This window comes from Microtus ochrogaster, unplaced genomic scaffold (genome assembly GCF_000317375.1).
Source record: "Microtus ochrogaster isolate Prairie Vole_2 unplaced genomic scaffold, MicOch1.0 UNK16, whole genome shotgun sequence".
NCBI lineage: Eukaryota > Metazoa > Chordata > Mammalia > Rodentia > Cricetidae > Microtus > Microtus ochrogaster.
Window position 1 is genome coordinate 632,532 of NW_004949114.1, and position 15,655 is coordinate 648,186.

Genomic DNA, 15,655 nt, shown 5'->3' on the forward strand with positions numbered 1-15,655 from the left:
AAAGGTCTGATCTCCAAAATATATAAAGAACTCAAGAAACTAGACTTTAAAATGCTAATTAACCCAATTAAAAAATGGGGCACTGAACTGAATAGCTGCTGATCTTTTAAAGGTACCAACAGCTCTACCTTTAAAATGGTTAATTGACAAAACTGTCTGGGTGGAACAATGGCCTCTGACACCAAAAAAATTACAAGCCTTAGAACAGCTGGTACAGGAGCAGCTAAATGCTTAGCACATAGAAGAATCGAGCAGCCCCTGGAATTCTCCTATATTTGTCATTAAAAAGAAATCTGGAAAATGAAGACTGGTAACAGATCTAAGAGCTCTTAATAGGATTATTCAGCAAATGGGCTCTTTACAGTCTGGAATTCCCCTGCCTTCTCTGTTGTCTAAAGAATGGCCTATTATAGTGATTGTCTTAAAAGACTGTTTTTACTATGCCTTTACAGGAACAAGATAGAGAAAAATTTGCCTTCCCAGTGCCTACATATAATAACTCCCAGCCTGTTAAAAGATATTATGGAAAATTCTTTCACAAGAAATGTTAAACAATTCCACCTTATGCCAATATTTTGTACAACAGTCATTGGAAATGATTCATAATCAATGTCCTCAATCTATAATTTACCATTATATGGGTGATATCTTACTAACTGATTAAGATGCAGATATCTTAGAGAAAAAGTTTGAAGAAGTAAAGAAAATTTTTTTTGCCTTGTTGGGAATTACAAATTGCTCATGAAAACATACAAAGAGGAGATTTAATTAATTACCCAGGATGTAAGATAGGTTTTACAAAAAATTCAACCAAAGAAAGTACAAGTCAGGAGAGATCAATTACAAACTCTTCATGATTTTCAAAATTTGCTGGGCTATATTAATTTGCTATGGCCTGCAATTGAGTTGACAACTCAAGAACTAAGTTATTTATTTCAAACTTTTCAAGGTGATAAGGATTTAAATAGCCCAAGAAAATTATCAGCTGAGACTGAGAGAGAATTTATTTTGGTAGAAAAGAAATTACAGGATGCCCAAGTGGATCGTTTGGATCCACAGCTTGATTGTATTGTGGTTGTTTTACCTTCTACACAGTTTACCACTGGAATTTTAATGCAGAGAGAAGACAGTATCTTAGAATGGATATTCTTTGCCATAAAAAACAGAGTGAAAAATTAAACATAAAAAATTATGTAGAAAAGGTTTCTGAACTGATTCCAAAAGGAAAATTGAGACTTTGTCAATTGACAGGAATAGACCCAGCAGAAATTGTGGTACCTTTTACTAATGCTGAACTTTCCTCACTATGGACAGAAAATGAACTTTGCCAAACAACTTGCAGTCATTTTTTTTTGGGAGGGGGGAGCGATAGCAACAAATATCCAAAAAGTAAGAGACTTTAGTTCATAAAGAGAACTAACTGGATCATTTCTCTCATTGTATGGGAAACACCAATTTCTGGAGCCCCTACATTCTAGACTGATGCAAATAAATCAGGAAAAGCAGGTAATAAGTCAGGAAATTTAAGTAAAATGGCTCAAAGCCCTTATGATTCAGTTCAAAAGTCAGAATTATATGCTATTCTCATGGGTATTATTAAATTTTTTCCAGAACCTCTTAATATAGTTACTGACTCTCAATATGCAGAAAGAGTTGTTTTACAGTTTGAAAATGCTGAATTTATTCCAGATGGTTCAGAATTAACTTCGTTATTTGTTCAATTAAAAGAAATCATCAGAAATAGAAATCATCACTTATACATAACACTTATCAGATACCATACAGGTCTGCCAGGCCCTTTGCACAAGGTAATGATCAAATTGCTCAGCTATTGTTAGGAAATGTGCTAGAAGCCTCAGAATTTCATAAGAAACAGCATGTTAATAGCAAAGGTTTGAAAAAGAATTTTTCTATCACTTGGCAACAAGCATGGAAATTACAAGGAAATGTCCTACTTGTTCTTTTTATAACCAAACTCCACTACCTGCAGGAAGTAACCCAAAGGGTACATGAAGAAATGGAATTTGCAAATGGATGTGTTTCATTTTGTTGAATTTGGGAAACTGAAATGTGCCTGACACACACTCAGGATTTCAATGGGAAACTGCTTTAAGTTCTGTAAAGTCTGATTATGTAATTATACATTTATTAGAAGTTATGGCCATCATAGCGATAGACTGACAATGCTCCAGCATATGTCTCTGGTAAAATGAGATAGCTTTTGCATATTACAGCATAAAGCATATTACAGGTATACCACACAATCCTACAGAGAAAGCAGTTATAGAAAGATCTAATCTCACTCTAAAAGAAATGTTTAATAAACAGAAACATGATTAATAAACAGAAAAGGGTAATGGAGACCCTTTTTTAAAGAACCCTTTCTACACAGTCCATCAGAGGCTGGACCTGCCTGCTGCCACACAGGCCTAAAAATTCATCTTGGAGTGACCGACCTCTTTCTTCGACCTCCTCACACAACATAGAACAGCCCAAGTTTAATTACGTGCATAGATAACTTCCCAATGGCTCCACCACTGAAGGAAATTGCCTCCTTTCCCCACAGAGTCCACTAAACAGCCTGGAGATCCAGGGAGAAGGAAGTCCTTCTGAACTGCGTGTGCTACAGTGATTGCTTTTATGTTTGTTCTCGCCTTTCTTTGGGCGTTTTTAAGACAGGTCTTAGGAACTAGCCTGGAGCTTGTTCCATAGGTCAGCCTGCAACTCATAATTCTCTTTCTCTGCCTCCATATGGAAGGCTACCATTTCCGGCTTGCCTGGGTTATCGTTACGTAGACGTGTGTGTTTAACCTCTTTGGACATTGGATGTACGTCACAGTGTAACTCCTTTCAGTATGTGCAAAGATGTGCAAAGGTTGAAGGGAGGGCACACAACACGAAATTGCTATGGAAGTGAAGCCAGAAACAACATTGTTGGAAAGAAGGAATTCATTTTTTTCTTAACCCTTTTCACTCTTTTATTTCTCTCAGAATCATGTCCGATTTGTCTTCTTGTATTTCAAATCATACATTTTCTAGAAAAGGTAAGAAACCTACACTTTCATGCCAAAAAACCCCAAAAAACCTTGCTGCTTAAATATCAATAACAACATCCCGTGACCTAAGATTTCACTTTCAACAGACAGACAGGAAGAACCTCCTCCCAAACAGTCTAGACTTTTTCTTGTACACAGCTTCAAAGAGGAAACACTGGGTCATGCTGAACTCTTTTTCTTGCTTTTGCTCCAGGAAGGGTTTAATTTCTTTCTTATTAACAGTGTCAGTTTCATACACATCTACAATGCATATGAACCATATTCACCCCGTTCTTGTCACTCATTCTATCACTCTCACTGACCCCTTTACTCACCCAGTCCTGTGTGTGTGTGTGTGTGTGTGTGTGTGTGTGTGTGTGTGTGTGTGTACAAGACCTTTTCTGTTCCCTGACTTTATTTCCCTCCGGGCTAAAAACAGAAGCAGACACCAAAAGACTTTGTTCTCTTAAACTGGGACAGAGAGAACAACTTCTAAAGTCAAGAGAATTGAGAACTCGAATTGCTGATGTGGAACAGGGCCATGACCGTCTCCATCAGAGCCGCTATGATGACAGGCAAGCCAGCCTCAACAAGGGCCAGTCAGTCTCTAGACTTTTGCCTGTGGAAGAGGGTCATTAGATCCTCCCCTGGAATTCAGCTGCCCCCACCCTGAACCTTTTCCAGTTCTCTGCAGTTCTGCTCCAGCTTCTCATGGTGTCTGGAAGTGCTAGAACATGCAGAAGGTGGCAGCTGGAGCAGGGGCAACTCCATTTATGCAGCTATAGGGAAGTTGTTTGTGGAGCCCATTTGTTGATGTGGTTGTCTGGAGATTATGTGTGCTCCTTAAGTAAGCCCAATAAACCCCCTTATTAAGCTATCCAGACTTGGATAGAATTGCTCTTTTGTCTGTTGGCACTGCCCTACCTAGGGGAAGCAAACATCTGGTCATTTCTTCCCAACTAAAGTCCATAGACTCACTCCTATTTTTTCTCCTTGGGGACTTCCTAAAACCTTCTGACTTTAGATTCCCTGATGACACCAACACACAGCTGCTCACACTGCTTCTTAGATGATGTTCTCCTCTGCAGCTGATGTTCCCAGATGTCTCTCAGGGGTGAGAGGAGGAAGAATGAGTGCGTCCCTCAGTTCACTCTCCAATGTTAAAGCACTTAAACAATCCAAACACAGAGAAGCAATAAGGATGCCAATAAGAGGCAAGAAAAGTACTTACCAAAATCAGAACGATTAAGCCCCCTGTCAGGGTCTTGTAGCTCTTGAATTGTCCCATGGATAGATCCACACGGTGTAGACTCTTGTGGAACTATGAGTACGAATCCAAGCCTCTCGACAGCATCAGAAGTTTAAGAGGCCCTCCCGTTGTAAAGGAGATGATTTACTGTGTTCAGTTCCAATTCCATGAACCCTTTCACCTTGTGTATATTAATACATGACATCAAATAGAGGGACACGGAAATAACCGCAGCAATGGCCATAAGTGAGGATGTCAGGCTGGCTTCATAACCTAGGTGCTGAAGTAGAATTCAGGTGAAAAAACAGGATTTTTAAACTTTACATATGTACTTCTATGTGGTAAGACTCCTGGCTCCCAGTGAGTGAGTGGGAACGTGTGCCCAAATGATTGTTGGGGAACACAAAGATCCTTGGACTCAAGCTGCCCTGTGGACCTAACCAGTACCTCGTCGGGCAGAGCACAGATCTGGACCAGATCCAACATCTGGGTCCAAGATGCGGAGCTCACGGGTGTGTGTGGGATCTCCTCTGCCCCTTGAAATATGGCTTAGCTGCTTCAGAGGTTAATTTTTGTTTATTTATTTGTTGTTCGTTTTTCTTCACAGATAGATTAACACAATATAGACTGATCAATGGTCCCTTCATGGGGAAAAAACCAATGGGCCCAACATCTAGCAGACAGTTGGAACTAGGACACAAAACACATAAGCCTGGGCTGATTACATCTCCTGAGTTTTGGTCAGTCATCATATGGGTGCATTCTCCCCTCCTGCTTGTCTAGTCAATACCGAAATGAGTGATGAACTTTCATTTTAACTAAATAAATGAGCAAAATTTAGCCATAGCTCCTCATCTCGTACAAAGCGACCACCTTGTAATTGTTTAGGGTATATTATTATTCAACAACAACTTCACCACCATTTTTTCAGCTTAAAAGTTCCTAAACGGTGCACCCTTGCTTACTTATGGCAAGTTTTGGGCCATGTCAATAGGGAACATCCTTATCTGCCTACACTGTGAAGGATTTTCCTCTGCTCCCTCAGTTGCTTTCTGGGGAATCTCAGTTCAATTCCATTAGAAAAATAATCCCCGAAGCAGAGCGGGTTCCTGGTTTATTAAGCAATGCTGCTTAGTTCATTGAATTAGTTCCTCATTTAGCAATCACTTGTACTTCTTTCTGCCTCTTCACCTACTGAAGTTATGTACCAACAAGATGTAGAAATTCATACAATTCACAGTTCTCCTATATATAACTTTGTAATTCTTTACTTACAAGAAATTAAGACAGATCTTAGGCAACTCACTGGTAAAAAGCCTTTAGAAATAATTGTGCCACTAAACAAAATGCATGTTGATTATTTGTCCCACAGTGATAATAACTGGCAGATGCAATAGCATGCTCCTCCACATCTATGGATAATCATTATCCAAAAGATCCCCTTTTAAGATATTTTGAAAATGCCTCATGGGTATTGTTTAAAATTACCACTAAAATTCCTGTAGAGATTGGTTACATGATTTTATAGTTGGCTCTTCAAACAAACCGGGAGCGTATGTTTTATATACATGCTCCACAAAAAAAAGATTGTACCCTCCCCTGGTTATACAGCCCATCCTTCCTAACATAACAGAAATGATTGTGAATATAGAAAGAGTGGAACAGAAGGATGGAAACATTTGGAATGAGGTCCTCGAGGATGCAGTCCAGCAAACAGAGAGTTGGAATGGATGGTTCATGAGCAGCCTGAGAAAGAAATGGGAGAAAGGTTTAGTGTGCTCTCTTCTTCTGCTGAGAATCCTTGCCTTGAAAATAAAGGGATAAAAAGCATCCAATCTTATTGAGACAGGACAGTAATACTCAACTGCTGGGTTCTCTATCTAGAGAGCAGGATGAGTTGGCCCAGGAGGAAAGCCTGAACAGTGTTGTTAAATCCAGCAAGAGACTGCTGTAAACAGTCTCATCTGTTACTGAGACGATAAATCCCTGGTTGCCTTGGCTTACACATCCTTTCATGGGTGTGCTCTCAGCAGTGGTAAATTAAGGACTTGTATCCTGTCCTATACATCAAAAACAGGCTTTTTCATTTCAGGCCTTTTAGGCACAGAGCATCCCAACCATCCAGATTCTTTGTGTTATGACTACTACAGCGTCATTTACTAAGTTCATACTTTTGTACATCATAGCAAATAATTAAAAATGACAGTTGAACAGTTTTGGGGTGGGTTTAAAAGGGAAAATATTAGCAATTTGGAATCACAAAAGTTTTTTGTTTTACTCTAGATATTACAGAGGATCAAGGAATGCAAACACTATTACATGTTTACCAAATTCCCTTGGAGGCCAAAAGGGGTTAAACCAAAAGTGCAATCAATAAGAGTTAGATTCTTTCAAAGTTTTCACCTTAAATTGTTTCTGGTACTGCCTGAGAATTTGTTTCATCAACTGCCTACAGACGGTGGTAGCACCTCACACTCAACTCATCCTCCAAGAACTGCTGTGCTTTGGTACTATGCACACTTTTATTTAGTTTACAGCATCAGCTGGATATAGTCTTATTCTTTTACTTTCTTTCTTTCTATCTTTTTCAAGACAGAGTTTCTTTTTGTAGGCTTGGCTGTCCTAGAACTCCCTTTGCAGGCTGGCCTTGAGCTCATAGAGCTCCATCTCCATAAGCCTCTCAAAAGCTGGTTTTAAAGTTGATCACCTCTACTGCCCAGCTGATTATATACTTTCATGCTTACATGAGAAAATGCAATTGTTTTCTCCTTCTGGATTTTTTATAGGTACTTCTGAGTATGCTGTTACCTTGTAGAAGAGCCTTCTTGAGTTCGAAATTCAAATTATTTGAGTTTTAAAGCTCCCAAATCTTATAACCTATCTTAGTTAGGGTTACTATTGCTGTGAAGAAACACCATGACCATGGAAACTCTTATAAGGCAAACATTTAATTGAGGGAGCTTACTTACAGTTTCAGAGGCCCAGTCCATTATCATCATTGAGTGAAGAGGGCATGACCCTGAGAGTCCTACATCCTGCAGGCCATAGGAAGTTGGCTGACACTCACACTGAGGGAAGCCTGAGCAAAAGAGACCTCAAAGCTACCCTTACAATGACACTTCCTCACACAAGGCCACACCTACTTCTAGTACCACTTCCTTTGGGGCCCATTTTCTCTCAATCACCACATAGCCTTAGGTTTAAATCTTTAAAAGTTAATGATTATTGTTAACCAAGTGGACTTTGCTTTTTTAAGTTTTGTGTTTATCCTTTGTCTGATATGTGACCAGACCCTGGCAAGGCAGGAAGTTAGAGGAGGCTCATGAGAGCCCATCCTCTATTAAAGGCATTATTTTATACACTATTTCAAACTTGCAGTTGTAATTAGTAGTAAGGTTCTCACATCAGCCTGACATCTGAAACTACAGCTGTCTGTGTCTGTCTCTGCTGTCAGGTAGATAGAGATCTGTGTTGGGATGCACTACAGGCAAACACAGTGCCTCTCCCTAGCTAGTCACTGACTGAGCACGGCTCCAGGCGTGGCATGGGGCCCTGGTGGCTCCAGGAAAACATCATTGTGTCATATCTAGAATTTGACTTTGTCAAATAGACATTCATGCATTTTCTTTCTAGGATTGCTATTACAACTAAAAATTGATAATGGCCTTGCTTATACTAGCAAACTCTTTGAAGACTTTGGAAATTTATGGAATATTGGTCATGTTACTAAAATCCCTTACTATCCACAAGATGAAGCTATGTGAAACAACACTTTGAAATACTTAATTGGAGAATTTTAAGAAATAAAAAGTGGTTCTATATACCCACCCAAGTCCCCACATACTATGCTCCATTCAGCTCTGCTAACTTTCAGTCTTCACTTTGAAAGATCATGCTTTTTCTGCTTCCCTAAAGCCAGACACAGCCTAACATATATGTTAAAAACCAATAACAACAACAACCAAAAAACTCTAGAAACTAACCAACGGAAAGGGTCTGATATTCCTCTAATATCAAGGTGAGATCATACTTATGTCTTTCCAGAAAATGAACAAGGTCTCAAAATGGCTCCCACTCTCATGCTTCTGACCAGGACAGCCTCCCAGAGAGTACTGGATCAATGAAACATCCCAAGGCAGACAACAAACCTATCAAGAGTAAACTGAGAACTTGGGGAGACATCAATACTCACTTAACCCCACATGGTCCTGCAGAACCTCAACAGCTAGTGAAAGAGCCTGCTCTTCCAGGACATGGCCAGCACCCCAGCTTTCCTGATCCCTATCCCCAACAATGATGCCTCAGTGCAAACAGGAAGTAGTTGTATAGAAGACTTCCTTACCCATTATCTTTATGGATTATCAGCAAAAAGGCTGGGATGTAAGGTTTCAAACAGACAAACGGCTGAGGTGCCTACTTCGTAAAGATATATGAAAAAGAAACCTACCTATCGGTGGGCCCTGCCAAGGTACGCTGGACCTTGAGTGCAAGAGGTTTATTGGGGGAGGGAGGAAGCTGGGAGTGAAAGGCCATGTCGGGATGGGGCCACGGGAGAGTAGGGCAGACAGACAGAGAGACCATGGGAAGAAGAGAGGCAAGAAGGAAGAGGCAGGGGAGGGAAGAAGAGGCAAGAGTGGAAAGACGAGGCAAAAGAGCAAGCTGTGCCTGGCAGGCACTTTTGAGGGGTGCGCATGTTGCATAGCTGACGTGGAAAGGCACCTGGGTCCTGGCTCACTTGCTTTGGAGGCAGACCTAGGCTGCTGCAGCAGTGAAAACTAATGAACTTAACGTATCGAAGTGAACCCGGCCTCCAGGTTCTCCCTGTATCCCTCAGTCCCTACCTGTTACATGACCCTCCTGGCTGGCACATCCTACCCCCTACCCTAAACTTCCCCAAATCAAAAAATCCTCAGCTCACTGTTACCAGAGAGATGAAGTTGGTTCCTAAAACCCACAGTGAACTGAGGGGGAGAGGGATGGGAGTTTGGGGAGCCTCCATTTGGACTCGTACCCACACCACGGGGCTCCCTGAGGAACGGAGACAGGAAGGTCAGTGGCTGAGTCCCCACACTGTGTCCTCCCCATGACTCTGCGTTTCTCTGGCTTCTCCACTCACCTTTAGAGTCACAGAGGGTCAGCAGCGATGAGAATAGGGCCAGGGCCTGGACCTGGGCCACATCTGTTTCAGGGACGGCGTTTGTTTCTGTTCTCGTGGCAGATGGTTTTTACTTTCATGATATCAGCAGTTAGAGTAGAGGCTCCCACAACTTAGTCCTATTTCATTTCCTTTTTAAAGGGCCTAGTGGTAGTCAACTCAGGGTGGGAGGGGTTCCCCCACTTAAAGTTACAGTATCAGGATTTGCTTGCCACTTCCTGGACCTGAAATGGTGTGGAAAGCTGCAGGGGTTACTGCCATCAGTCAGCTCGTTGCCTCAGGGATAGGAGGGTGCATGGAGGCTCCCGAGGCATCCAGCCTTACCCAGGGAAGGGACAGGGAATGGAGCTACTGGAGAATGCAAGATCTTACATTCAGGAAAGCCACTGGAGTGTCATCCAGGAGCCAGCCTGAATGACCCAGCACACTCTCCTTATTACTTGCTGAAAGTTTTTACGTCCCAATAAACCTCTCCTCCGACACAATAATCCAAATCAAACCAAATTAGAAAAAGCCCAGGTATAATGGATGCTGACGCTCCGGGGTGGCCTTCCAGGCCCCCCGGGGATGGAGATGGGAAGGAAGACCAGAAAAATCACTTGCTCGGTCTCTGGGGGACAGTTTAAATAGCCCGTGGGAGTGGTCTTGACCCTCTCTGGGAAGGGGTCACCGTTTGGTGGGCTTTTTTGAAGGTGGAGTCTGGACTACAGGCAACTCCCAGGGGAGGGGCCTTGGGGTGGAGCTTTCCACTCAAGCATTCAAGACTTCTTGGATAGATGGGTGTCAGGGCTGGGGTAAAGCCTTAACCTAAACACATACTAGCAGTCTGCAGTTTGAGTCTGCAGCCCACTGTCCCTTCCCAGCTCCTGTCCCATGTCACCCAGAAACCCAAAGGGAGACTTCACTTGCCCCTTGTAGAGCTCTGCTTGTTGGCAGCCAACTTCTAGCTGCTTAGATCTGAAGCATGGTCAGCTGAGACTTTGTGTTCATCTCCTCCATCCTGCTGACTCCCATTCTAATCAGCTGACTTCCCTCAGCCGCCCTAACACCATCAACCCATTTATGTCCTCATCTTCTGGGAAGAGAGAAGTGACAAGTTGGCTGGCTTGTCATCCCATGTTGCCCTTGGCTTCACTGAAGCAGCCTAGGTAACCCAGACAACACATGGCTCACTCTTTCACTCGCCTGTAACATGAAGGCCGGCTTGTCGAAGTTTATGTCCTGCCCAGTTCTTGTAGCTTATATTAAACCATTATTCTTATCATTGTTAGCCACGTGGCTCGGTACCTTTCTCAGCAGGGCAGTTCAGTTCTTGCTTCTTTGGTGGTCTGGGAGTTTCCTGTTTCCCAGAATCCTCCTGTTCTCATCACCCCGCCTCTATTTCCTGCCTGGCCAATCAGCATTTATTTAAAACATGATTGACAGAATACGAACAATTCTCCCGCACCACTTCCCCCCCTCTTTTTTTTTTTTTTAAACAAAGGAAAATATCCATAGTCAATTTGTTGGGAATGTGGGCATAGTATTCTAGGCTACTTCCGGCTTATTGGGGGCACTGATAATCTTATGGGGACCTAAAGAAAATTTAGAATTATCATCAAGTCCTGACTGGAGTATCCTGTGAGTCCTGATCATCTCAGGCCACAGTCTTGAATCTGTTCTGGATGTAGAACTTAGACATCCGGGCCATCTGTTCCTACCGAAGATTTCTCAGGTGATCTTCCTTGATCAAACCTGATTTTTCTTAGCTCAGAATGAATCCACAGCCTCTCATTTCCTGTGGAAACAAAAGCAAATCCTCTTCTCCAAAGTAACATACCTTTTGACTTCAATTTCGAAGCCAAGGTATTTTCAAAATACCTATCTTGGATTAATTCAGCAGCATTTATAAGCAAATATCTTTTAGCAGCTCTTGCTCCTTCCTCAGCATTCAAACAATTCAAAGAGAGCATACTAAGCATACAGTATCAAGATTCTCTGTGTATTTTCCATCTTTATGTGGCTTTACTTCAACCTGTACTTCTTTTACTTTTACTGTTAACTTTTGGCTTTTTGAGACAGGGTCTCTGTGTATCTTTGTCCTGGAACTCCCTCTGTAGACCAGGCTATCCTTGAACTCACAGAGATCCATCTGTCTCTGTCTCCCCCAGTTCTGGGATTAAAGGTGTCTGCCACCACACCTTGAATTTACAGAGGTCTGTCTTCCTCTTCCTCCCAAGCTTTGGGATTAAAGGTGTGTGCTACCACACCTTGAACTCACAGAGATCTGTCTGCCTCTGCCTCCCAGGCATTGGGGTTAAAGGTATGTACTACCACACCCAACTTCTTTCTTTCTTTCTTTCTTTCTTTCTTTCTTTCTTTCTTTCTTTCGACTTTAACCTTTAGCCTGCATATATTTCTAACACATAGTAAACCATTTAGAGGTTCTTTTCATCTTTGAATCTATCTTTACTGTATATCTCTCTCTTTTTATGACCACATGAGCCTTTAGTTTACTAAGCAATATGGGTAGGATTAAAGCTGTGGCTTTGACAGCTGGATCCAGCCCGTTCCTTAGCTTTATGAGATTCCAGCCTCGTGGCTGAGGTAGCGGCCAGAGCCCTGTTCACTGCCACGACTCTACAGTACTTCAAGGTCCTTGCCAGCAAGCAAGATGCAATGCTCTCCTGCCTCAAAGAGTCAGAGTTTGCACTGGCAGAACAGCACAGAAAGTCAGCATTTTAAAATGGCGCAGCTTTTTTTCCTGCTACCACTGTAAAACAGCTTTTATCAACACCATTTAAGTATTTTGTGGCAGGACCTCTCAAAAGAGCTACGAGGTTTTGCAACTAAAGCTGAGTGAGGAAGCCTCTCTTAAATGAGAGTGCTTGCTTGCCTCTAGCAAGCAGAGCAGACCTGAGAAATTGCTGCTATGAAGAAAACATGCTTTATTCTTTCCCAAGCTTTCTCAGGCTTTCTGTGGATGCAGTTATCCACGTGGGCACCATTCTGTAACACAAAGGCTGGTTTGTCGGGGTTTATGTCCTGCCCAGTTACCCACAGCCAGCAAGCCCCAAAGAAAATCACACAGTTATAAAACTGATTGGCCCATTAACTCAGGCTATTTATTAGCTCTTGTAGCTTATATTGACCCATTATTCTTATCTTTCTTAGCCACATGGCTCGATACCTTTCTCAGTGGGGTAGTTCTTATCTTGCTTCTTTGGAGTCTGGGCAGAACTGCGGACAGAGCTTCCTGCTTCCCAGAATCCTCCTGTTCTTATCGCCCTGTCTCTACCTCCTGTCTGGTTGATCCACCTATACTTCCTGCCTGGCCAATCAGCATTTATTTAAAACATGATTGACAGGATACAGACAATTTCCCCGCACCACTTGCCCACCCCTATTTCACTTGGAGCTAAAGCTTGACATCTCTCTGACATGTTCTGCCTCCCTTCTTGCCTCTTCCCACCCCCTATGTGGTAGCATGCTGTGTGTTGAAGATGGAGGTCCCAAGGACAAGTTGGTCTTTGCCTATGAATTCTGTCACAGAGGCAGTGAGTGGCTCCACAAAAATTGTTTTTCTTTCATCAAGTGTTGCTTCAAATCACTGTACTGTGCAAGGTCAGGTCATTTACAGAATGTCACAAACTTGCCAGGGTGCCTCAGGGTAGGGGGTCACAGGTGACCCTATCCAAGGTTCACGACATTGTGTACCGAGAACCTGAATCCCAGGTCTGCCCCAGAGCCCAGCTTAGTATCTGAGTACTGTCTTGCCACTTCACCCTTGTTTCTCCAAGCATAAAAACCAGCCCTCATAGATGCCAACCAGAGTGGCCTCTAGGCCATTGCCCCCACAGTTCCCAGCCTGGCCTCTAGGCCATTTCCCCCAAAGTTCCCAGCCTGGCCTCTAGGCCATTTCCCCCAAAGTTCCCAGCCTGGCCTCTAGGCCATTGCCCCCACAGTTCCCAGCCTGGCCAGCATTCTCTCCACCCTTTGATCTAAGGCCCAGAGGACATTTCTGACAGAGGCCTGCTGTCATCAGTGAATGTGATAAAGCTGACTTACCTCAGAGAGGCCAAGCCATGTAGGCCACAGGACCTTTGAAAGTTCTCATAACAAAGTTAGAAAAGTTTTGAAAATTCCCAGCACCTTCCATTGACCATCTGCAAGACTAATTAGATAATTAACTGGTTGGAACTTCTGAAACTGTCAAGCGTTCAGAATGTTTTAATGTTGTCTTTAGTTATCTTATTATCTGTTAGGTTTCAGACCTGGGGCAAATGGCTGAGATGTCTGTCCATTGACCTATCAAAGTGGACCTAACCACTAGGTTCTCCCTGTGTCCCTCAGTCCCTATCTATTATAGGGCTTTCCTGGCTAGCTTACCCCACCCTAGTGCAGGGGCTGGGCTGCTCTTCCCCAAGCTTCCCTTCCCTATATAATTCAACAATTTTATCTATCTAGTCCTTTTATTCTACTCTCTTTTGGGCCTTCTGGCTGCTGCACCTGCTTCCCCTCTTCCCTTTCTCGCTTCTCCTCCCCCCTCCTCACATGGCTCAGGATCATATCTACTCTGGGCTTTTCCATGTGTTCCTGCCTCTGGGCGTGCTCTCATATATCTTCATGAAACCTTCTCCACCACTAAAAAGTAGGAAAGAAATACACAAAATCTCTCAAGTTACCATCATGGTTAAGATGGCGTTCTCTTTCCTTGATGCTTTGTTAGCTATTCTTATCATTCTCTTATGCTTGCCTATATTAATTAGGTTAGCCATGCTGGAAATGCATTCAGTCTTGGCCTCCATTATAGCCATTATTTCTTCTTTACAAGTTAGAAGGGAGGGGATATTGGGAGCACACAAGGTCCTTGTGCTCACAAGTAAGCACCAGGGAAACCAGGAATGTTAGACATCCAGGATTGCCTCTTCAGTGGAATAGAGGTGTGATGTAGGATGACCCTCTGTATGCTGTGAATACCATTGGTTAATAAGGAAACTTGCTTGGCCTGATAGGGTAGAAAAGAGGTAGGTGGGGAAAAGTAAACTGAATGCTGGGAGAAAGGAGGCAGAGTGAGGGAGAAGCCATGGAGCTACCACCAGAGACAGATATGCCCAAACCTTGCCAGTAGACCACGAGCCTTATGGTAAAATATAAAATAATGGAAATGGGTTAAATTAAGATGTGAAAGCTATCCAATAAGAAGTTAGAGCTAATAGGTCAAGCAGTGATTTAATACAGTTTCTGTGTGGTTATTTTGGGAGTCTGGGCAGTCGGGAAGTGAACAAGCAGCCTCTTAATTACAAATTAATGCACCAACGTGGCCAACTAAATTCACATAAAACCTGAAAAAGCTTAAAAAGTAATTTTGCAATTGTTTGTTTTTTTACTTTTATTTTTATTTATTTTTTTTATTTTATGTGCATTGGTGTGAAGGTGTCAGATCCCCTAGAACTGGATCTTCAGACAGCTGTGAGCTGCCATGCGGGTGCTGGGAATTGAACCCAGGTCCTCTGGAAGAGCAGTCATTGCTCTCAACCACTGAGCCATCTCTCCATCCCCAAAAAGTAATTTTAGACGCAAAAGAGAAGAGTTAAGCATGGCTTCTTGGTAGCCAGCACTGTGCTGGAGGAATGCCGCAGCTCCTTTAAGAGAGGTTTTCCTGGACCGAACCTGAATCGGGAGGGCAAAGGGGAGGGTGGTAGTTCCTTTGTCTCCATAGCCTGCCTGCAGCGAGCAGGGTGGGCCCTTTGTTTGCGAGCTACCCAAGCAGCACCGAGTTTAGATCTGGGCACCAGGGAGAGACATCTTTGGGGTGAGTCAGGGCGGCTGCAGCCGGGAACAGGGAACTCAGACGTTCCTCATCCCTCCTGCTCATCCTGCAGGGGCTATACTGCCCTATGCCTCCTCTCTCTTCCTATCCCGTCCAGCTTACATCCAGAAACCCCCACCCCCTGTCTCCCTCCCTCCCCTCTTTGGCGGCATAGTACCTCCCAGCTCCGCCTGCTAGGGTGCTGGGACCGAACCCGAATCGGGAGGGCAAAGGTTGTAGTTCCTTTGTCTCCATAGCCTGCCTGCAGCGAGCAGGGTGGGCCCTTTGTTTGCGAGATACCCAAGAAGCACAGAGATCCGATCTGGACACCAGGAGAACCATCACTGGGGAGTGACATCACTGGGAAGGTACATCAGTGGGCAAGAAGACCTGATCCTGTAAAAAGATCCATAGGGGAGCATTCG

General features: G+C 43.3%; 1 protein-coding gene across 2 annotated transcripts in view; it reads right to left on the minus strand.

The window, feature by feature from the left end:
* LOC102000481 (NXPE family member 3-like) overlaps positions 1-15,655 on the minus strand; it is a 76,691-nt gene that overhangs the window by 20,213 nt on the left and 40,823 nt on the right. Inside the window, exons 1-2 of one of the 2 annotated variants that reach the window (XM_005367077.3) lie at positions 9,401-9,549; positions 4,267-4,564 (exon numbers count right to left, since the gene is read on the minus strand). The exons of the other annotated variant lie outside the window; for it this stretch is intronic. Of the exons in view, the coding sequence (XP_005367134.1) occupies positions 4,267-4,323 (57 nt within the window). The 5' untranslated portion in view covers positions 4,324-4,564; positions 9,401-9,549. Of the gene's footprint in view, positions 1-4,266; positions 4,565-9,400; positions 9,550-15,655 lie in introns of those variants that run through there. 2 annotated transcript variants of the gene reach the window in all.